Consider the following 24,284-nt stretch of genomic DNA (forward strand, 5'->3'; position numbering starts at 1 on the left):
AACGTTGTAATAACCGGGACAAATGGGCTAATAAAATGTGTGGATTTTGTTTATTTTAAAACTATATAGGGGATGGAATTGGAGAAATAGTGTAATTTTTTCCCCATGTTTTCCCTTTAACCACTTGAGGACCGCCCCCAGCCGATGGGCGGCGGCAAAGACCGGGCCCAAACGACCGCAATACGCCCATCGGCGGGGGCGGCATCAGCGGTGGCTGTGCGGCGATCGCGTCATCAATGACGCGATCGCCGCCGGCAATAGGCTCTGCCCACCCTGCTTGGAAACCCGCCGGCCAATTAGCAGCGACGGCGGGTTTCAAATGCGGCGATCAGCCTATGGGAAAGCATATAATACACTTTGTTATTGTAACTGTATTGTTAATGTGCTGCCTCCTTCGCTGATGGTCACTCGTCGTGCGACCATCAGAGAGGACAGGCAGCCTGCAGATAAGTGCACACAAACACTCTTTGCCCCACACAGACCACCCAATCGCCCACCCCAGCCCTCAGAACCCCCCCTGACCACCCCAGCACACCAGTATCTGCACCCCACCACCCACCTAAAAACCCATCAATCACTCCCTGTCACTACCTAGCGATGCTATCCCCTCGGTTAGGTCCCTAACTGCCCCCTAGGGTCCCCTGATCACCCCCCCTACCCTCAGATCCCTCCCAGACCACCCCCCTGTATACAGGTATATAGCTGCCTTACCCACTGATCACCTGTCTATCACCCATCTAATCTATCACCTGTCTATCACCCCTTGTCACCATCAGCGCAGACCCTAAACTGTCCCTTGGGGGCACCTGATCACCCACCCAGACCCTCAGATTGCCCTCAGACCCCCCCCCCCTCCTGATAACCTCCCCAGTGCATTGTTTACATCTATTCTCCCCTGTAATCCCTCACTGATCTCCTATCGTCACCCCCCTGTGTCAGATCAGGACCCAGTCTGCCCCGTGCGGGCACCTAATCAACCCCCCACACCCTCAGATCGCCCTCAGACACCCCCCCCCCCCCAATCACCTTCCCAGTGCATTGTATTTGATTGTGCTGTGATTGTATTTGATTGTGCTGACATTCAATATCATTGTGCTGTCATTCAATTTGATTGTGCTGTAATTGTATTTGATTGTCCCGTGATTGGCTTTGATTGTCCCGTGATTGCCCTGTGATTGGCTTTGATTGTCCCGTGATTGCCCTGTGATTGGCTTTGATTGTGCCGTGATCGGCTTTGATTGTGCCGTGATTGGTTTGATTGTGCCGTGATTGGCTTTGATTGTCCCGTGAATTGAGTGCCCTGTGATTGCCTTTGATTGTCCTGTGATTGTCCTGTGATTGGCTTTGATTGTGCCGTGATCGGCTTTGATTGTGCCGTGATTGGTTTGATTGTGCCGTGATTGGCTTTGATTGTGCCGTGATTGGCTTTGATTGTCCCGTGAATTGAGTGCCCTGTGATTGGCCTGCGATTGCCTTTGATTGTCCTGTGATTGTTTCTGATTGCCTCTGATTCCCCACTCGCCACCACCCCCCTGTCACTATCCTAGTGATCTAAAAACAGTGATCAGTGAAAACTGTCACTTTTTTAGTATCACTAGTGTTAGCAGTTAGGCTAGTTAGCTAGGCCCCTTTGTAAGTGTCAGTTAGTGCTCAGCCCACTGCACCACAGTCACTAATTAGCATCATCACTGTCGCTAATCAACATTGGTACTATATAGTATCTGTAAGTGATCATTACTGATCGCAGTCAGATCTATTAGGGTCACTAGGATCCACACAAAAAAAAACGTAGTGTTTGCCCGATCAGGCCTGATCGTTCGCCTGCACTTGCGTTTAGCCCGCCCAACCGCAGTGACAGAATTTTTTTTCTGATCACTGCAAAAAACACTGTACAATAGCTGTGGCACTGTAAACCTCAGTTTTGATTTTTTTTTTTATCAAAACTCAGTGACCACAGCTTTCTACCTCTCAAATACTCCCTTTTGCTAGGTAGGTGCTCTTTTTTTCTGGGTAGTCTCAGAGGAATACCCCCTAAATTTAGCAGCTCACCATGGCAAGAAAGGGGTATTCCGATGGTGAGGTTCTCAGGTACATGGCCCAGTCAGATGAGGACGATTGGGACGCCTCATTCGATGAATCTTCCGGGTCAGAGTTTGAACCTGAATTGAGCAGTGGCTCACTGACCGATAGTGATGACGAGGTTGAGGTCCCGGCTAAAGCCAGGCGTACCACACCCCATGTTGTTGGACCGCAGGTGGCACAGGATCGGCCTCAAGGGCAGCAGAGTGGTGTTCGTGCTGGTCTGAGATTTCATGGTGGGGCAGGCACCAGCAGCACAACATCTCCTGGATCTAGCACCAGTACTTCTGTAGACCCTGGTGAAGTGGCGAGCACCAGCATGGAAGTTGAAACTGGTTCGGTGGCACGTGCAGTAAGATCCCAGTCGCAGCCACCAAGAAGACGGGCCCGTACTGCCCCTAGTTTACAAGAGGTGCTGGCAAACCCAAATTGACAATCCCCTGATTCCGCTGCACCCGTACTTCCCCCTTTCACCGCCCAGTCTGGAGTCCAGGTGGAGACAGATAATCTAGGATCGGCCCTAGACTTTTTCTATCTGCTCTTCACCCAGGATCTCTTAGACTTAATTGTGGCAGAGACCAACCGTAAGGCCACACAATATATAACCGCCAATCCGGAAAAGTACCTTGCCGAGCCTTTTCGGTGGAAACCAGTCCAAGTTTCCGAAATTAAAATTTTTTGGGGCCTTCTCCTTCACACGGGACTAGTAAAGCAGAATGTGTTGCGGTCTTATTGGTCTACGGACCCAGCATATCATGTTCCCCTGTACTCTGCTGCCATGTCCAGGACACGATTCGAGAACATCCTGCGCTTCCTGCACTTCAATAACAACAAAACCTGTCATCGAAGTGACCACCCTGCTTTTGACCGGCTCCACAAAATTCGACCCCTCATAGACCACCTGTCATCCAGATTTGCAGATGCTTATACCCCTGACCAGGACATCTGCGTAGACGAGTCCCTCATACGCTTTACCGGGCGCCTTCGCATCAAACAGTACATCCCAAGCAAGCGCGCCCGGTATGGGGTGAAACTGTATAAGCGCTGTGAAAGGGCCACAGGCTATACCCCTTATTTTCGGGACTATGAGGGAAAAGACTCAAAATTGGAGCTGGTCGGATGCCCTGACTACCTGGGGAGCAGTGGAAAGGTTGTGTGGGACTTGGTGTCACCCTTGTTCCAGAAGGGTTACTATCTTTTTGTGGACAATTATTACACAAGTGTGGCCCTCTTTCAGCACTTAAAAATAGAAAAAATCCGATGCTGTGGCACCGTGCGGCCTAGTCGCCGGGGCTTCCCCCAACGGCTCATTACCACCAGACTTGAACGGGGGCAGAGGGCCGCCTTGTGTGCTGAAGACCTGCTCGCGGTGAAATGGAAGGACAAGAGGGAGGTTTACTTCCTGTCCACCATTCACGCAGACACGACAGTTGAAATTCAACGGCGAACTGAGGTCATTGAAAAACCCCTTGTCGTCCATGAGTATAATACTAACATGGGAGGGGTGGACTTCAATGACCAGAGGTTAGCGCCCTATTTAGTTGCCCGAAAAACAAGACGCTGGTATAAAAAAGTGTCTTTTTACCTCATTTAATTGGCAGTTTACAACAGCTTTGTTCTCTACAGTAAGGCTGGGAGAACTGGATCGTTTATTCAATTTAATAAACAGATCGTGATGGAACTCCTGTATCCAGGAGGTGCCGTGGCCCAACCCCAAGATGCAACTAGCCCGCTGCATGGAAGCCATTACGCCTATCCAATTCCGAGTACCCCAGGTCACCGAATCCGAAGAAAACGTTGTCGTGTCTGCAGCAGGGCTGGAATAAGGCGTGACACCACTGTTTATTGTCCCACCTGTCCTGACCAGCCTGGCCTATGCCTAGGGGAGTGTTTTGAGAGGTACCACGAACAGGTACACTATTAGAGAGTAGGGAACTCCACACACAGCGGTAGGCACACAAGGGTCTCTCAGTGCTATTTCACACTGCTGCGATGCGTTAGGGCAAAATGCCTAGCAAAAGTCACACTTTGCGGTCCCCCCCCCTACGCCGGAAGTGCTTGACTTAACGCTAGTGCATGCCTACGTTACTGCGTGGCTTCTGTGGCAATATCGATCGGCCCGGAAGTCATGTTAGTCTACGGCGACGCAGTTCATTACTAGGCCGAATGCTACTCTTGTGGTATTCCCTGGAGGTCTGTTTTGGACAATATGGTGCGGCAGGCTCGACCCACCAGATTTGTCAATATGCAGTGTGAAACCAAACATCTAATTTCAAGAGTTCGTAATACACAGGGCTGCCAGAAACCTCTCCTTTCACTTGGGACAAAATGCGTAATGTACTTCGCCACAACTCTGCGATTTGCACGTCGCACATTGTCCCATGGGGGAGGAGAGGTTTGTCCTCGGGAGATAAGTTAAAAAAAAACAAAAAACAGGTAAGCAAAGAAGTTAATGTTTGGTTTGGAATGTTAAGGTTTTTATTAAAAAAAGTTCAAAGTTTATTAATGTTAATGAAGTAATTGCTTTGCTGCTTGCTTTTTCCATCCAATAACCTTCCAGGTGGACTGAGCGAACGACTAACCAGCTGCAGCACTGATGGTGCATCCTGACAGAACATTACGCGTCTGTCAGCTTACACACAAGTCGGTGCATGCAGCGCTGCAGGACGAGATTTCTCCTCCGCAGTCAAAAAGATACGTTTGCCGAGGCATATGGGCCGAGGAGTGGTGTTGGGGTTCATACGCTTTGGCAAGCACTTTGTATCAAAAAAGAACTCTGGCAATGATTTGTTTATTCACATCGATCGGTGTGAATGGATAAATTGGGTTTGCCAGGGCATACGAGCTGGTGGGTTTGGATTTTTGGGGCGGCAGCTCCTATGTCCTGGCAGACGCCTTCCCCTCTTTTTTTTCCCACATTTTTTTGGCAGATATTTTTTAATCCACATTGATTGATTGATTGTTTGATGTTCATTTTTCCTTTCAGCCCAGAGTGCATTACCCTTATGCCCAATATAAGGAGTATAGCAGAAACTCCTAATACTGGCCATACATGTAATGATTGCAGAGACCCTAAAATGCCAGGACAGACCCCACGAATGATGCCATTTTGGAAATAGGACACCCCAAAGTATTCCGTTAGGTGCATGGTGAGTTCATAGAATATTTTATTTTTTGTCACAAGTTAGCAGAAAGTGTTTTTTTTTTTTTTTTTTTTTCCCACAAAATGTCATTTTCGGCTAATTTATGACAAAAAATAAAATTTTCTATGAACTCACCATGGCCCTCATGGAATACCTTTGCATGTATTCTTTCCAAAATGGGGTAATTTGTGGGGTTTGTTAACTGTCCTGGCAAGTGGGGGGGGGGGGGGGGGGGGAGGGGTGCTAAATTGTAAGCACCCCTGTAAAGCCTGAAGGTGCTTATTGGACTTTGGGCCCCTTAGCATTGTTAGGGTGCAAAAAAGTGCCACACGTGGTATTGCTGTACTCAGTAGAAGTAGTATAATGTGTTTTGTGGTGTATTTTTACATATACCCATGCTGGGTGGGAGAAATATCTCTGTAAATGACAATTTTTTTTATTTTTTTTACACACAATTGTCCATTTACAGAGAGCTTTCTCCCACCCAGCATGGGTGTGTGTACAAATACACCCCAAAACACATTATACTACTTCTCCTGAGTACGGCGATACCACATGTGTGGCACTTTTTTGCACCCTAACTGCGCTAAGGGGCCTAAAGTCCAATGAGTACCTTTAGGATTTCACAGGTCATTTTGAGAAATTTCGTTTGAAGACTACTCCTCCCGGTTTAGGGCCCCTAAAATGCCAGGACAGTATAGGAACCCCACAAATGACCCCATTTTAGAAAGAAGACACCCTAAGGTATTCCGTTAGGAGTACGGTGAGTTCATAGAAGATTGTGAAAAAAAAAAAAATCAATTTCCGGTAACTTGTGACAAAAAAAAAAAATCTATGAACTCACCGTACTCCTAACGGAATACCTTGGGGTGTCTTCTTTCTAAAATGGGGTCATTTGTGGGGTTCCTATACTGTCCTGGCATTTAAGGGACCCTAAACCGTGAGGAGTAGTCTTGAAAACAAATGTCTCAAAATGACCCTTGAAATCCTAAAGGTACTCATTGGACTTTGGGCCCCTTAGCGCAGTTAGAGTGCAAAAAAGTGCCACACATGTGGTATCGCCGTACTCAGGAGAAGTAGTATAATGTGTTTTGGGGTGTATTTGTACACACACCCATGCTGGGTGGGAGAAATCTCTCTGTAAATGGACAATTGTGTGTAAAAAGAAAATCAAAAGATTGTCATTTACAGAGATATTTCTCCCACCCAGCATGGGTATGTGTAAAAATACACCCCAAAACATATTATACCACTTCTCATGAGTACGGCAATACCACATGTGTGACCCCTTTTTGCAGCCTAGGTGCGCTAAGGGGCTAAACGTCCAATGAGCACCTTTAGGCTTTACAGGGGTGCTTACAATTTTGCACCCCCCAAAATGCCAGGACAGTAAATACACCCCACAAATGACCCCATTTTGGAAAGTAGACACTTCAAGGTATTCAGAGAGGGCTATGGTGAGTCCGTGGCAGATTTCATTTTTTTTTTGTCATAAGTTAGCAGAAATAAAATTGTATTATTTTTTTTTCTTCATAAAGTGTCATTTTCCGCTAACTTGTGACAAAAAATAAAATCTTCTATGAACTCACCATGCTTCTCACTGAATACTTTAGGATGTCTTATTTCCAAAATGGGGTCATTTGGGGGGTATTTATACTATCCTGGAATTTTAGCACCTCATGAAACATGACAGGGGGTCAGAAAAGTCAGAGATGCTTGAAAATGGAAAAATTCACTTTTGGCACCATAGTTTGTAAACGCTATAACTTTTACCCAATCCAATAAATATACACTGAATGTTTTTTTTTTTTACTTTATTTGAAAAATGTCAGCACAGAAAGTTAAAAAAGTTATTTTTTTGACAAAATTCATGTCTTTTTTGATGAATATAATAAAAAGTAAAACTCGCAGCAGCAATCAAATAGCACTAAAAGAAAGCTGTATTAGTGACAAGAAAAGGAGGTAAAATTCATTTACGTGGTAGGTTGTATGAGCGAGCAATAAACCGTGAAAGCTGCAGTGGTCTGAATTGAGAAAAAGGCTCTGGTCCTTAAGGGGCGAAAAGACTGTGGTCCTTAAGTGGTTAAAATGACTGGAAAATAAAGTAATTACTGAAAAATATCACCCCAAAAAGCCTAATTTGTGGCCAAGCAACAAGGTATAGATCATTTTGGTGTGATAAGTAGTGAACGTGTGAAAATTGCGCTGGTCCGTTCCTTGGTGGTTAAGTGGTTAAACGGGATACTCAGGGCAATGATCTTCTGACTCGGTCTGCTCGTTTGGGTGCTGAATAGTGGCAGTCGGGAGTTTTTGGTTGTTCGAATTCACTAAACAAAATTCGAACACCAACCCTAGCAGTGAAACCCCAGTGTAATCCCACTTTAAGGAATCTGCTAAAGTGGCAAATATACATACATAGGCGAATAATGCACTATTGTTGGCTCTATGCAGACATCTGCCATCAGTGTGCTCTTACCCTTCAGACAGATAGACTGAGTGCAGTTTCTTGGCTACGCTGCTGATGTAATTATCTTTCAGTTTCTTCTGGAAGGATCGGTTCACCAGGGAGATAAGGCGCTCAGTATCGATATCTTGGAAGGAATCAAACCTCAGCATTCGTTCTGCATTCTTAAACAGAGTTCCAGATCCTGCACAGAGCACAAGACAAGTCAGTATAGAGGGACCGAGTGATGACTGGGGGAGGGGGTTCCACAGTAACCAGATAGATGCTCTATTTTCAAACGTGCCATAGCAGCATGACTATTGGAACTATGGTGGGGACAATACATTGAGTGTTCCATTCATTTTCTATTGTGCAGAATACAACAGTAGGTGTTCTAGCTCTCACGTACACTGTAGATTAGGTATACTAATTTTCAAAAAGATCAAACATTGGTACTTATGTATTATCCCATCTGGGAAGTTTGGCAGCTTTTTGTTAAAGTTCAGTTTGCTCCTCCAGGAAGATCTAACCATTTTTGGAAAGCTGAAAGTCCTGGCTTTCTGTTGCACTGGGTCCCGATTCGGTATGATGCTCAGTTCCCAAGTTATGGGGTTTTAAAGGAGGGGTGTCCCCTGAACTTGGCTGCAGAAAGTGCAATTACAGAAGTACTGGAGAAACCCAAAATGATAATAAGAAGCTCGCCGGGGAGGTTTTCTTCTTTGCTGTGTTGGGCAGGAGACTCAATTCCACTGTGCCCTCTGCAGCAAAGCGCAAGGGACACCCCCCCCCCCCCCCTCCCAAACTTGGGAATTCGGCATATTATTGACTCGGGACCCAGTGCAAAGGAAAGCCGGAACTTTAAGCTTTCCAAAATTGTCCTGGGGGATCAAACAGAACTTTAACAAAAAGCTGACAAACGTTCCAGACAGGATAATACGCAAGTACCAAAACATTTTATGTATGAAGTGTCTGACATGAGAGGAGCCACTAATATACAGCCAATCAACACCTCTTTTTGGTGACATTGATAGGATGCTAGGAGAGGAATATAAAACAGGCAACCTGGCGTTTGTATACAATGTCTGGCTGAAGAGCACCCTGACATGAAGATTAAGAATCAATGCACTTTTGAGTAATGACTTTGTATTTAGAGCAAACTGGAATCTAAATAAAACACTATGAAAACATTGGTACCCGCATGATCATTCCCTGGCACCTGTTTGTAATAGTTCCCACCCTCGGAGCCTGGCTAGATCTTCCCTAGAGTCAAATGATATCGAGCTTTTGAGCCATCCAGGCCCCAACCCCTCTCCAAGTGCCCAGACTGCAGGTAGAGAGAAAGCAATGGGACCTGCATGGACTCAATTGGAATTTTTTTTAATACCAAATAAACAATTACGTTATGTACCGATTTGGTCATTGTAGCTAAAATTATAATTTTGTTTGACACATTACCTGTGGCTACTGTACAAGCGCTAATCATGAAAGACACCCCCCCCCCCCAAAAAAAAAAGTGACAGCACCGTCTAATTACAAGGCAATAACCTCTCTGGAACATGGAAAGTCCCATCAGATATCATAAGCACAAAGCTGCTGAACCATAAAGACCAGTACATGAGCACAGTTCAAAAGGGTACCAGGAATGACAGCGGAGGTTAAAAATACCAGTTGGGGAAAGAGCAATACCCCCCAAACTCAAGGGTTAGAATGACCAGTCTCAGCAGAGTTGGAATTAACTACAAAAATATAAAACGAGTCTTCAGCTCAATGTAACACACATACCTGCAAGTGCCTGGCACTATACAAGGCCAACAGGACCCTATGAACCATCCTCAAGAACTCAATGTAACACACATACCTGCAAGTGCCTGGCACTATACAAGGCCAACAGGACCCTATGAACCATCCTCAAGAACTCAATGTAACACACATACCTGCAAGTGCCTGGCACTATACAAAGCTAACAGGACCCTATGAACCATCCTCAAGAACTCAATGTAACACACGTACCTGCAAATTCCTGGCACTATACAAAGCTAACAGGACCCTATGAACCATCCTCAAGAACTGAATGTAACACACGTACCTGCAAATTCCTGTCACTATATAAAGCCAACAGGACCCTATGAACCATCCTCAAGAACTCAATGTAACACACGTACCTGCAAATGCCTGGCACTATTCAAGGCCAACAGGACCCTATGAACCATCCTCAAGAACTCAATGTAACACACATACCTGCAAGTGCCTGGCACTATACAAAGCTAACAGGACCCTATGAACCATCCTCAAGAACTCAATGTAACACACATACCTGCAAGTGCCTGGCACTATACAAAGCTAACAGGACCCTATGAACCATCCTCAATAACTCAATGTAACACACGTACCTGCAAATGCCTGTCATTATATAAAGCCAACAGGACTCTATGAACTAGCCTCAAGAACTCAATGTAACACACATACCTGCAAATGCCTGTCATTATATAAAGCCAACAGGACTCTATGAACCATCCTCAAGAACTCAATGTAACACACGTACCTGCAAATGCCTGGCACTATACAAAGCTAACAGGACCCTATGAACCATCCTCAATAACTCAATGTAACACACGTACCTGCAAATGCCTGTCATTATATAAAGCCAACAGGACTCTATGAACTAGCCTCAAGAACTCAATGTAACACACATACCTGCAAATGCCTGTCATTATATAAAGCCAACAGGACTCTATGAACCATCCTCAAGAACTCAATGTAACACACGTACCTGCAAATGCCTGGCACTATACAAAGCTAACAGGACCCTATGAACCAGCCTCAAGAACTCAATGTAACACACATACCTGCAAGTGCCTGGCACTATACAAAGCTAACAGGACCCTATGAACCATCCTCAATAACTCAATGTAACACACGTACCTGCAAATGCCTGTCATTATATAAAGCCAACAGGACTCTATGAACTAGCCTCAAGAACTCAATGTAACACACATACCTGCAAATGCCTGTCATTATATAAAGCCAACAGGACTCTATGAACCATCCTCAAGAACTCAATGTAACACACGTACCTGCAAATGCCTGGCACTATACAAAGCTAACAGGACCCTATGAACCAGCCTCAAGAACTCAATGTAACACACATACCTGCAAGTGCCTGGCACTATACAAAGCTAACAGGACCCTATGAACCATCCTCAAGAACTCAATGTAACACACATACCTGCAAGTGCCTGGCACTATACAAAGCTAACAGGACCCTATGAACCATCCTCAAGAACTCCATGTAACACACGTACCTGCAAATGCCTGGCACTATACAAAGCTAACAGGACCCTATGAACCATCCTCAAGAACTCAATGTAACACACGTACCTGCAAATGCCTGGCACTATACAAAGCTAACAGGACCCTATGAACCATCCTCAAGAACTCAATGTAACACACATACCTGCAAGTGCCTGGCACTATACAAAGCTAACAGGACCCTATGAACCATCCTCAAGAACTCCATGTAACACACGTACCTGCAAATGCCTGGCACTATACAAAGCTAACAGGACCCTATGAACCAGCCTCAAGAACTCAATGTAACACACGTACCTGCAAATGCCTGGCACTATTCAAGGCCAACAGGACCCTATGAACCATCCTCAAGAACTCAATGTAACACACGTACCTGCAAATGCCTGGCACTATACAAAGCTAACAGGACCCTATGAACCATCCTCAAGAACTCAATGTAACACACATACCTGCAAGTGCCTGGCACTATACAAAGCTAACAGGACCCTATGAACCATCCTCAAGAACTCAATGTAACACACGTACCTGCAAGTGCCTGGCACTATTCAAGGCCAACAGGACCCTATGAACCATCCTCAAGAACTCAATGTAACACACATACCTGCAAGTGCCTGGCACTATACAAAGCTAACAGGACCCTATGAACCATCCTCAAGAACTCAATGTAACACACATACCTGCAAGTGCCTGGCACTATACAAAGCTAACAGGACCCTATGAACCATCCTCAAGAACTCAATGTAACACACGTACCTGCAAATGCCTGGCACTATACAAAGCTAACAGGACCCTATGAACCATCCTCAAGAACTCAATGTAACACACGTACCTGCAAATGCCTGTCACTATATAAAGCCAACAGGACCCTATGAACCAGCCTCAAGAACTCAATGTAACACACGTACCTGCAAATGCCTGGCACTATTCAAGGCCAACAGGACCCTATGAACCATCCTCAAGAACTCAATGTAACACACATACCTGCAAGTGCCTGGCACTATACAAAGCTAACAGGACCCTATGAACCATCCTCAAGAACTCAATGGTAAGGTGGAAGACAACACTGGAAGTCAAATCAAAACATAGCACAAGTGAATATCAAGCATACCAACGTAATGCCCACTGCTGTTCTGCATGGACTTTAACACCCTCACCCAGATACATGACATGGACTACATACTGTATGTATATAAGTTCAGGAGTTGAATTGCCTTTATCCACCTCCTATATATCAATTACTTTAAGCTGTATCTCAAGAGTGAACAAGATATTTAACTGCTTATCCACTACAGATGGTCAAGGAGATGCTATTTTTCTTTCTTTCAAATTCAGCTCTATATTGGGGTCTCCAGACTCAACAAATAGGCTTCATCGAAACCCTCTTTATGTCTGGTGATTAGTTTGCATCATAGTTATAAGTATATATATGCTTTTTCTTTTCTTTTTAATTTTATTAATATATTTATATGTATTTAGAAAAGAGCAAATAAGTATGCAAATTCTACACAACAACTCTAAAAAGTCACGTATATCTCATTATATAAATACAGACGCACAATACATACCAACACTCTACAGAAAACCACATGTAAGCGACACTCCTCCTTGACAGGACAGGCAAAATGCTCCACTTCAGTGAGACCCCACCACCACACCCCAAGCAGTGGCCACTCACCGTTATAAAAGACCCTCAGTTAGATGGGTCCACATCGCTTGTGGGGTCATCTGGCTGCCCCCTGCCGTGTGGAGAAAAGATCTCTTCCTCACCACTCACTGTTACAGTTGCTGGTTCTTTTACCTCAAAAAGACATATACCAGAGCTCCCATAGCGTAAAATTGTATAAAAGGTTTATTAAGAAAAAGATTGCACACTTACAAAGATATCCAGGGTATTTTCGCATAGAGTTTTTATGGGCTCCACCCCAAACGTTGGCCGTCGGGTTGGCTGTAGAGCGATGTTTCTTTCGCCTTCCTCTCTGTGTCCACGTCCCTCCCCTTGGATAGTGATAAGGCCGCGTGTACTTGACCGGTTTCGTCGCACTAGGCGACTCCTCAGAAGCTCTGGTATATGTCTTTTTGAGGTGAAAGAACCAGCAACTGTAACAGTGAGTGGTGAGGAAGAGATCTTTTCTCCACACGGCAGGGAGCAGCCAGATGACCCCAAAAGCGCTGTGGACCCATCTAACTGAGGGTCTTTTATAACGGTGAGTGGCCACTGCTTGGGGTGTGGTGGTGGTCTCTCACTGAAGTGGAGCATTTTGCCTGCCCTGTCAAGGAGGAGTGTCGCTTACCACTTGTGGAATACAGATTGCCAGTGTCTCTGTGCGCAGCTACTATTTGAGACTGTATTGATTTGTATAACTTACAGCAGCGCACCACCAAAAGTAGTTTCACCCATTATTGATATCAGTGCAGTATTTGGAGTTTTTACATAAACACACTGCCCGGCACACATAAATCGTCCCCATATACAAATAGGAGACCTACATGCGTCCACTTCAACATACAAGTCTAAACAGACCTTCACACACCCATCCACATATAGCCACAGACCTATACGTAAGCACGTTAGCTTACCCCTTCTTGCATAAAAGCAACATATCGAAGTCATTCCAAAAAAAAAAAAATTGTTTCCTATCAACACGTCCCTCCTCCCTTTCGTCCTAGTGCAAAAATATATATCTAGCAATCTGCCCCAAGCACTAGCTCTAACCAACCATTTTTTAGCTTTCTAAAGGCCCATACACACGTCGGATTTCCGCGAACGACGGGTTGTTTGAACGTCCCGTCGTTCGCCCGCTAAATCGGGCGTGTGTACAGGCTGTCGTTCACTTGATAAGGGTGAGTTTGAGCGATCCGCCCGGCGGATCGCTCAAACTCGCCCTTATCAAGCGAAAGACAGCCTGTACACACGCCCGATTTAGCGGGGCGAACGACGGGACGTTCAAACGACCCGTCGTTCGCGGAAATCCGACGTGTGTATGGGCCTTAAGCCAGTTTTCCTCCCCAGGGGGTACTTCCAATGGTTCCAGGGGGCACTCGGGCCCGACACCCTCAACCATGAATAACAAATTTAGAGCTTTAGAAAATTATAAATCCCATTGAAATACCAAATCAGTGTTCTAGCCAATTAAAAGCAACAGTAAATGCTTGGAAACTGTTTAGAACCATCGGAGATGCAATTTTTTACTACTTGCAATTATCAGTCATTCAAAGATATAATGAATTCCCACCATAGCGTAAAACCATAACAGCTATTTACGGTATAATAAAAATGTGCACTCACCTGCTAGAAGTAAAACCACGCGCCCAGAGTTTTAACAGACACCACCCCATGCCTTGGCTGTCTGGCCAGCTCCCAGTAGCAATACACTCACTGGACTCCTAATGCCAAATCAGCACGCTGTTCCAGTTCCGTGTCTGCCAGACCCGCCCAAAGGAGGAGATGACCGGCAGTTGAGTGATGGCTGGTTTGCCGGATTGCACAGGGTGTGGAAGGGTACACTAGTAGCGTACATAATCGGGTTTGCCCATGATCAGAGGAAGTAATGAAACCGGTAAAGAGGGTCCAGCAAAAACGGAACTGTGACAGCGTGCTGAACTGGCATCAGGAATCCAGAGAGTACAGCACTACCGGGAGCTGGCCAGATGTCCAACGCATGGGGTTGTGCCCTTTAAAACTATCTATTCACGTAAGGTTAGGATGTTTTTCGAATCAGCGCAGACTTGGAATTTTTGCAAAAGACGACCTTTTACTCTATGTTGGCAATTAAAGTGTAACTGTCGGGCATAAAATCAAAAATCAATTCTTTATTTTTATCTGGTAAACAAGTAATAAGGATGCTAATCAGGCAATCCAAAACTTAAAATCACTATTACTTTTCTTGTTTATAAATGATCATTCCCCAGTTTACCTGACTCTTATTTGGTATGTTGTCGCAAAATTAAAGTTGCAGGGCATTCTGGGTTGTCCTTTTTCGCTTCTGTACATTAGTTAAGTCTGAGGGGAAATAAAGAAGCAAAAAAAGACAACCCAGCATGCCCTGCAACTTCCTATAAGAGTCAGGTAAACTGGGGAATGATCATTTATAAACAAGAAAAGTAATGGAGATGTTAAGTTTTGATTGCCTGAGTAGCATCCTCATTACTTGTTTACCAGATAAAAATAAAGAATTGATTTTTGATTTTATGCTTGACAGTTACACTTTAAGGCTCTTAAAACATCACATTGATTATGAAAGATGTCTCTGCTGCTACAGAAGCATAAATAGAAATTCACTTTTAGCCATACATAAAGAGAAACTTGTGCTGTGATTAAAATGAACCTGAGGTGAGAGTTATATGGAGGCTGCCATATTTATTTCCTTTTAAGCAATACCAGTTGCCTGGCTGCCCTGCTGATTCTCTGCCTGTCAGATCTGCCAAGATTAGCTGCATGCTTGTTTTTGTTGTAATCCAGTCACTACTGCAGACAAACAGACCAGCAGGGCTGCCAGGCAACTGGTATTGTTTAAAAGGAAACAAAATATGGCAGCCTCCATATTACTCTCACCTCTGGTTCACTTTAACAACAAGGATTTTACACCACAGTGTACAAGCTTCATGCAGAAATCTAATCTGCTTGTATTAAAGTGACACTGAGCAGCTTTAACCACTTCCGGATACCGGGTGGTTTTGCTGATCGGTGCTGCGTGGGCTCTCCAGCCCGCAGCACCGATCAGCTAGCAGCCAGGCCGATCAGACTCCCCCCCTTTTTTTCCCACTAGGGGGATGTCCTGCTGGGGGGGTCTGATCGCCGCCGGCTGCTTGCGCTTGCGGGGGGGGGGCTCTCTTCAAAGCCCCCCTCCGCAGCGCTTCCTGGCCGCCTTCCCCTTCCCTCCCTCTACCTCCCCCTGTGAGCGGCGCAGGACGGAATTCCGTCCTGCGCCGGATAGGATAGGCTTCAGCCTATCAGGTGCCGGCGGTCCCCGGCCAATCAGAGGCCGGGGATCGCCAATCTCCGCCACGGCGCTGCTGCGCAGCAGCGCCGTATACATGTAAACACCGGGGAAGATCTTCCCCGTGTGTTTACATTTACCCTGCGAGCCACGATCGGAGGCTCGCAGGGTGTTCACGGAGACCCCCTCCGTGAACTGACATGGAACGGCCGCTCATACGAGCGGCCGTTTCCATGCAATCCACTTCAGGATTCAGGGGCGTAGTTAAGCGTACGCCGAATCCTGAAGTGGTTAAAAACCAAATTATGCACTTACCTGGGGCTTCCTCCAGCCCACCGTAGGCCGCAAGATCCCCTGGCATCCTCCTGGTTCCTCTTCTGGTCCCACTGGCAGCTCCGTTAATTGCCGAGTTCCGCCTGAAGTTGCCAGTACACGTCCCCGCCGTGCACGTTATGCGCCGTGATGGCGGCCGGCATGAGAGCCCTGCGCATGTGTGGTTCAGTGTTAGAGAAAATCTAGGCATTTAGACTCCTCTTGAGAACTGCAGCTAATGCTAGTCTTTATTTTGAAGAACTTCAAGCAGGTCTATTGAACCCAAATATAGAGAGGACTTACTCTTAATGGACCACTATCACAAAAAATTAGGCAGTTAAAAAATCTGGCAGAACCGACAGGTTGGAGGCCAGTTCATCTCCTCATGGGGGATTTTCAGGGTTTTCTTTGTTTTCAACGGCATTTCCTGAACAGCAGTTGAAAAGTCTAAATGACAAAATACTGTGCAAGTGAGTAGGGAGGCTGGCTGATATCTTACTATTTTGGCAGTTAAAATGCTGTTCAGGAAATGCTGTTGAAAACAAAGAAAACCCTGAGAATCCCCCATGAGGAAATGGACTGGCCCAAAACCTGTATGTTTTGTCAGATTTTAACTGCCTACTTTTTTCGCAATAGTGGTTCTTTAAGATATTTTAGGTGGAATCTGGAATCTTACTACTATTGAGCCAGTTTTGAAATCATTTGGATGCATTTTTCACCAGATTTTTATTGCACTGTAGGGGAATGCTAATACAGGTAGTCCTTGACTTACGAACGCCCGACTTACGAATGACCCGCAGATACGAACTGCATGGATTCAGTGTTTCCATCGGAAGAAGCCCCCCCCAAAAATTGGACTTGTAGTTTTTGAGAAAATCAATTTTAAAAATTCAAAAAATTTATAAGCAGGTACTGAGGGCAGAGGTGACGCAAAGGGGGACACTGGAGGTACAGAGGAGGTACAGGGGACAGAGATAGCACATTGTTCTGACTTAAGAATGGATTCAGGTTAAGAACGAACCTACAGTCCCTATCTCGATTGTTAACCGGGGACTACCTGTACTGGAACTAAGATTGGTTACTTTTAATTTGTACAGGGGCCGGTTTGTATAGCAGCTATGTAAAGAAAAAAATTGACATGTCCACAAAAAGGAAAACTATAAAAGGTACATCCATCTTTGAGCTAGACTCTTCCAGACAGTTGCAAGCCTTACCTTTGTTGCTGAAAAGCTCACTCAGGACAGTACGGGCAGAGGTGATGACTGCGGAGGAGGCTGAGGGCAATCGGTTTAAGAGGTCCACGATGATGCTCACTTGCTGCCTCTGTCTCTCACTCATCCATACAGCATTCTTCATCAGTTCCAGGTCAGCTGGTAGGTTCACATGTTCCACCACCTACGTACATACACAGCATCAGAGGCGGGACAAGGACCTCCAGCACCCAAGGCTGAGACAGCAAAGTGCGCCCCTCCATCCCTCCCACCCCAGCCTTCACACACTGATTGCTATTAGACTAATAGGTGCCCCAGAGCCCCCAACCTCCCCAACACCTTAATCTCTAGTTATCTGGCTTGCAGTCACTGTCATGTATCCCCTTTTTTATTTCTTTCTGCTTCAAACACAATTGGGAATGACAGCTGAATGAATTGTGCGCCCCCTCCTACACTGCGCCCTGAGGCTGGAGCCTCTGCCTGGCCCTGCACAGCATACTTCATGAGACAACACATAATCAAGGAAATGTAGAAGAATGAATATAAACTTACATTCTCACTCAGGTCTTTCAGCCCTCCAGCTGTATTGAGAAAGATTATTTTAAGGGGATTCAGCACTCGGGAGATACTGCTGGTCACTTCCAGGGAATCCAGAAGTACGGAGCGGCCAGAAGGTGTCTCGCCAATGGGGCAGATGATGGGAATGTTGCCAGAGTTGAGGCACCAGGTGAGCACATCCATGTTCACAGAGGAGACTGACCCATACCTAATGCGTTACAGGAAACATACAGAGGAAAATCTCAACACACACAGAAGAACGAATAAATGAGTCAACCAAGTCCATTACTTCTCCCGTTTTTCTAATAAAAATTATTGTATATATTAAAAAAAAAAATAAAAAAATTTACAATTGAAAAAAAGTTTTTTCAATTTTTTAGGGATAAATATCAGATCCAAAGCTACAAACACAATCTTTTATTTGACAATATTTTTCTCATGTTCTGTATGGTATCTAGTTAAAAATATTTTTCAATTGTTTATACCCTTCCGTTTCAGAGAATTAGTCCATTTTTGCAGTTGATTGTAACTTTTCAAAAACATGACCAATGGACACACGTGTGTTAAAACTCCAATTATTACAATTATCCTACACCATTCAAATGGGGTTGAATATATAACATTTTATTGTATTGTGTTCGCCTGCCTTGATGCTGACCCATCTGTTTTTGTTCTTATAAGTAAAAATGGTCACAGACGTTGAGGGTGCTGGACATGAACACTGCCATTCCAGCGCAGGAGACTTGGACGCACAGGGAGTAACTTTGGCGCCGTCAGAAGACGAAGCTGAAGTTATTTATAAAACAATAATTCGGCCTCCCGCAATTGCTGGAACCCGAATTATTTCATTCCCCACCATCCATGGCGGCCTGGAGGGGGAATAGTATTTAAAATCAATAGGAATTTGTGCAGCAGCAGGATCAGCCATATACTGGCTGTATCCTGCACCCAAGTCTCCCGAGCCGATTCCTCTCATACGCGCTGGACAAGGGTGGTTGCCCAGCTACATCAGTACTCAAAAACATTTGGGTGGCTCAAGCATTCATGTTAGTGGGAAAGAAAAGAGGGACTGGGTGATCAAGGTCATGCTTCTACCATTTTTTAATTCTAAACCAACATTAATAAACATTTAAAGGGAGTCTGAAGTCAAAATAAACTTGCTGGAAGAGTTAAGAAACTTCAGTTATCTATGCAAAAGAGCTTCTCTGAACTAGACAGCGCTGTTTTCTGAAGCACTTACACATCAAAGAAACATTGAAAGACAACTTCAGATAAGGTTTTACTGCAGAAAAGTTTAAAGGGTCATTAGCTCTGCTCTGTTTCATAGTTTAAAATACAGAGTGAAGTGTGTAAACTGCAAATATAAGTCAATGATGCAATGCTATTAAAAAACAAACAAACTATATAAATATGAGACTCTTTGCTACTAATGTTCTATTAAGTATGTACTACACATACAATTCATTATATCATACTTTTTTTCCGCTTCAGAGTCACTTTAATCACATTATTATAAATGAACTTTTGGCTGCCATGAGTTTTCATGTCATATCTTAATAGGAGTATGCTTGCCAGCAATATTTTAGGAAGCATCATCTATGTATGCTATGTTTGGAGTCATTATCCATGCGTAACCTCCCTGGTGGTATGATTATTTCCAGATTTTAGAGTCTTTTCAGCACATTTCAGACCTTAAAATCAGGAAAAAATCATTCTGCCAGAATTCCAGCAGCAGCCCCAGCACTTACTCAACTACCTGGGCTCCACCATTGCAATTTTCCCTTCATCCTCTAGGTGGCACTGTAACACTGTAGTGAGATCGCGGACGGCAATCTCACCAGAGTGATTCAGAGCCACGAAGGACAGGAAGGAGAATGGCTGCCAGTTTTCTTTATCCCCTGGGAGGTGAGTAAAAATGCCCGCTGTGCGCTATACTCTGCATTGACCTCCCAGCAGCTAGCTTGAGGGTAGCTCGCGGCTACCGTCAGGGAGATTAATAATTGTTGAAAAGATTTACCAGCAAGTAAATATATTTCTCCCCAACTGGGGTACTGACAGTGGGAAGACCTCATAAGATGGTGCAGGCCATTTCTATTCTATCTACAACCATGACAAAAACTTTCGCTGAGGTGGGATTAATTTCTGCATACGTACATAAAGGAAGCTGGGAAATTTGGGCACATGGTGCAAATTTCCCGGGGGCGAATATTACTATTCGCCCTCCAGGCCGCCATGGACTCGGGTTAGATGCAATTTGGCTGCTGAATGGGACTTTTTTTTTGTAATTTGGTCTCCGTCTTTTGCCGGCTATATAGTGCCGCTATAGCCATAATTAACATTACAGTCTATGGCGATGCCCAAATGTCTGGTGCCCTTTTTACCTGTCTCATTAATTTTTATCCTGTTAAGTTTTCAATAAAAAATACATTTTTAGGACATTTTTATGACCAAAGACATGACTGCTATACTCTCTATAAGGCGACATCCTACTGAACAAGTAGTTGTCAGAATTGATCCCATGTTTTTTGTTTGTTTGGTTTTTTTTAGAGGGGGGGCAGTTTTATACTTTGGGAGTTGCTGGGTTTAAGCTTTGCTATATCTCTCATATATCTATGTCTCATTTACCCACAAATATAGGCTTATAGGTGTTTGAAACATCGATAAAGGTATTTTTGCACTCTTTCATTTTTTGTACCTCTCTTAAGGAACAGGTTAGCCTCTAAGGCTAGGTCCACACTAGGCTCGGTTGCAGGACTGATCCTAGAGGTCCGTGATCCTAGCGGTCCGTGGACCTAGCTAAACCTGAACGCAAACAGATCCATGCTGCTTTTTGCAGAATGATCCGTTTGCGTTTTGGATGGAGGGGATAGCAGGCAGAACCCCTTGTCCTGCCTGCTACCCCCTCCATCCAAAACGCAAACGGAGGTCAGTGGGGACATCCCCCCTCCCTCACCTAGGTCCCCATCCCCGCTACCCCCTCCAGCTAGTTTCCCCAAAAGTTTTTCAAATGTAGAAGAGCTTACCTCCTCCTCTTGTTACTTCCTCTGCTCGCCGCGTCACTGCCTGCAATGCTGCTCTCTATACTTCGGAGGGCGGCATTGCAGGCAGTGACGTCGCGAGCAGAGGAAGTACGAGGAGGAGGTAAGCGCCCCACTCTTCTACATTGAAACAACTTTTGAGGAAACTAGCGGGGACAGTGGACCGAGGGGGGGGGGGGGGAAGACGTCCCTGCCGACCGCTGCCACACTGTCCTGCCCGCCATCACCCTCCAGCATGGCAGCCACCTCTCCCCCCTATAGGCTGGGACACAGAAATGGATCAGTTTCTGTGTCCAAAACGGCCTGTGTAGAGGGGGATCCATTTTCCTATTGCCTGCCATTACCCGTGTGTATCCGGATCCATATGCGTTCAGTAAAAACGCTGCAAATCCATACCCTCCGGGACGGTTTTGAAAATGGGCCCAAGCAAACGCGTATGGATCTGGTTTTTGTTTGGGTGAAGATGACTCCGGGTTTGATCCGGTTTTAAAAAAATCGATACACTCATATGGTTCCGGACCAGGGGCGTCTCTAGCCATTTTGTCACTCCAGGCGAGAAAGCCTGTGGCGCCCCCCCGTGTGATGCCCCCCTGCTGAAAATAATCGTAACGCAGCAAAGTTTCACCACAAGATAAAAGTAATGCGGCAATCTTTCCCCAGAAAATAACCATAACGCAGCAATGATTCACCATAAAATAATTATAATGCAGCAATGATTTACCATAAAATAATCGTAATGTGGCCAGCGTTTACCAGGAAATGATTGCAATGTGGCCAGCGTTCCCCAGGAATTAATCGTAATGTGGCCAGTGTTCCCCAGGAAATAATCGTAATGCGGCCAGCGTTCCCCAGGAATTAATCGTAATGTGGCCAGTGTTCCCCAGGAAATAATCGTAATGTGGCCAGTGTTCCCCAGGAATTAATCGTAATGTGGCCAGCGTTCCCCAGGAAATAATCGTAATGTGGCCAGCGTTCCCCAGGAAATTATTGCAATGTGGCCAGCGTTCCCCAGGAAATAATCGTAATGTGGCCAGCGTTCCCCAGGAAATAATCGTAATGTGGCCAGCGTTCCCCAGGAATTAATCGTAATGTGGCCAGCGTTCCCCAGGAAATAATCGTAATGTGGCCAGCGTTCCCCAGGAAATTATTGCAATGTGGCCAGCGTTCCCCAGGAAATAATCGTAATGTGGCCAGCGTTCCCCAGGAAATAATCGTAATGTGGCCAGCGTTCCCCAGGAAATAATCGTAATGTGGCCAGCGTTCCCCAGGAAGTAATCGTAATGTGGCCAGCGTTCCCCAGGAAATAATCGTAATGTGGCCAACGTTCCCCAGGAAATGATCGTAATGTGGCCAACGTTCCCAAGAAAATGATCGTAATGTGGCCAACGTTCACCAGAAAATAACCGTAATGTGGCCAGCGTTCACCAGAAAATAATTGTAATGTGGCCAGTGTTCACTAGAAAATAATCGTAATGTGGCCAGCGTTCACCAGAAAATAATCGTAATGTGGCCAGCGTTCACCAAAAAATAATCGTAATGTGGCCAGCGTTCACCAAAAAATTATTGTAATGTGGCCAGCGTTCACCAGAAAATTATTGTAATGTGGCCAGTGTTCACCAGAAAATAATTGTAATGCGGCCAGCGTTCACCAGAAAATAATCGTAATGCGGCCAATCGTAATGCGGCCAGCGTTCACCAGAAAATAATCGTAATGTGGCCAACATTCACCAGAAAATTATTGTAATGTGGCCAGCGTTCACCAGAAAATAATTGTAATGTGGCCAGCGTTCACCAGAAAATAATCGTAATGCGGCCAATCGTAATGCGGCCAGCGTTCACCAGAAAATAATCGTAATGCAGCCAGCGTTCACCAGGAAATAATCGTAATGCGGCCAGCGTTCACCAGGAAATAACCATAATGCGGCCAGCGTTCACCAGGAAATAATCGTAATGTGGCCAGCGTTCACCAGGAAATAATCGTAATGCGGCCAGTGTTCACCAGGAGATAATCGTAATGCGGCCAGCGTTCACCAGGAAATAATCGTAATGCGGCCAGCGTTCACCAGCAGATAATCGTAATGCGGCCAGCGTTCACCAGGAAATAATTATAATGCGGCCAACGTTCACCAGCAGATAATCGTAATGCGGCCAGCGTTCACCAGGAAATAATCGTAATGCGGCCAGCGTTCACCAGGAAATAATCGTAATTCGGCCAGCGTTCACCAGGAAATAATCGTAATGCGGCCAGCATTCACCAGGAAATAATCGTAATGCGGCCAGCGTTCACCAGGAAATAATCGTAATGCGGCCAGCGTTCACCAGGAAATAATCGTAATGCGGCCAGCGTTCACCAGGAGATAATCGTAATGCGGCCAGCGTTCACCAGGAAATAATCGTAATGTGGCCAACGTTCCCCAGGAAATGATCGTAATGTGGCCAACGTTCCCAAGAAAATGATCGTAATGTGGCCAACGTTCACCAGAAAATAACCGTAATGTGGCCAGCGTTCACCAGAAAATAATTGTAATGTGGCCAGTGTTCACTAGAAAATAATCGTAATGTGGCCAGCGTTCACCAAAAAATAATCGTAATGTGGCCAGCGTTCACCAGAAAATTATTGTAATGTGGCCAGCGTTCACCAGAAAATTATTGTAATGTGGCCAGCGTTCACCAGAAAATAATCGTAATGCGGCCAATCGTAATGCGGCCAGCGTTCACCAGAAAATAATCGTAATGTGGCCAACATTCACCAGAAAATTATTGTAATGTGGCCAGCGTTCACCAGAAAATAATTGTAATGTGGCCAGCGTTCACCAGAAAATAATCGTAATGCGGCCAATCGTAATGCGGCCAGCGTTCACCAGGAAATAATCGTAATGCGGCCAGCGTTCACCAGGAAATAATCAAAATGCGGCCAGCGTTCACCAGGAAATAATCGTAATGTGGCCAGCGTTCACCAGGAAATAATCGTAATGCGGCCAGTGTTCACCAGGAGATAATCGTAATGCGGCCAGCGTTCACCAGGAAATAATCGTAATGCGGCCAGCGTTCACCAGCAGATAATCGTAATGCGGCCAGCGTTCACCAGGAAATAATTATAATGCGGCCAACGTTCACCAGCAGATAATCGTAATGCGGCCAGCGTTCACCAGGAAATAATCGTAATGCGGCCAGCGTTCACCAGGAAATAATCGTAATTCGGCCAGCGTTCACCAGGAAATAATCGTAATGCGGCCAGCATTCACCAGGAAATA

General features: G+C 45.3%; 1 protein-coding gene across 1 annotated transcript in view; it reads right to left on the reverse strand.

Annotated features, from left to right (window-relative positions):
- Positions 1–24,284, reverse strand: part of NAGS (N-acetylglutamate synthase) — a 64,167-nt gene that overhangs the window by 18,915 nt on the left and 20,968 nt on the right. The window contains exons 3-5 of the mRNA XM_068262431.1: positions 17,987–18,200; positions 17,438–17,618; positions 7,699–7,870 (exon numbers count right to left, since the gene is read on the reverse strand). Coding sequence (XP_068118532.1) covers positions 7,699–7,870; positions 17,438–17,618; positions 17,987–18,200 — 567 coding nt within the window. The remainder of the gene's footprint in view (positions 1–7,698; positions 7,871–17,437; positions 17,619–17,986; positions 18,201–24,284) is intronic.

The sequence above is a fragment of the Hyperolius riggenbachi genome, chromosome 12 (assembly GCF_040937935.1).
Source record: "Hyperolius riggenbachi isolate aHypRig1 chromosome 12, aHypRig1.pri, whole genome shotgun sequence".
In the NCBI taxonomy this organism is placed as follows: domain Eukaryota; kingdom Metazoa; phylum Chordata; class Amphibia; order Anura; family Hyperoliidae; genus Hyperolius; species Hyperolius riggenbachi.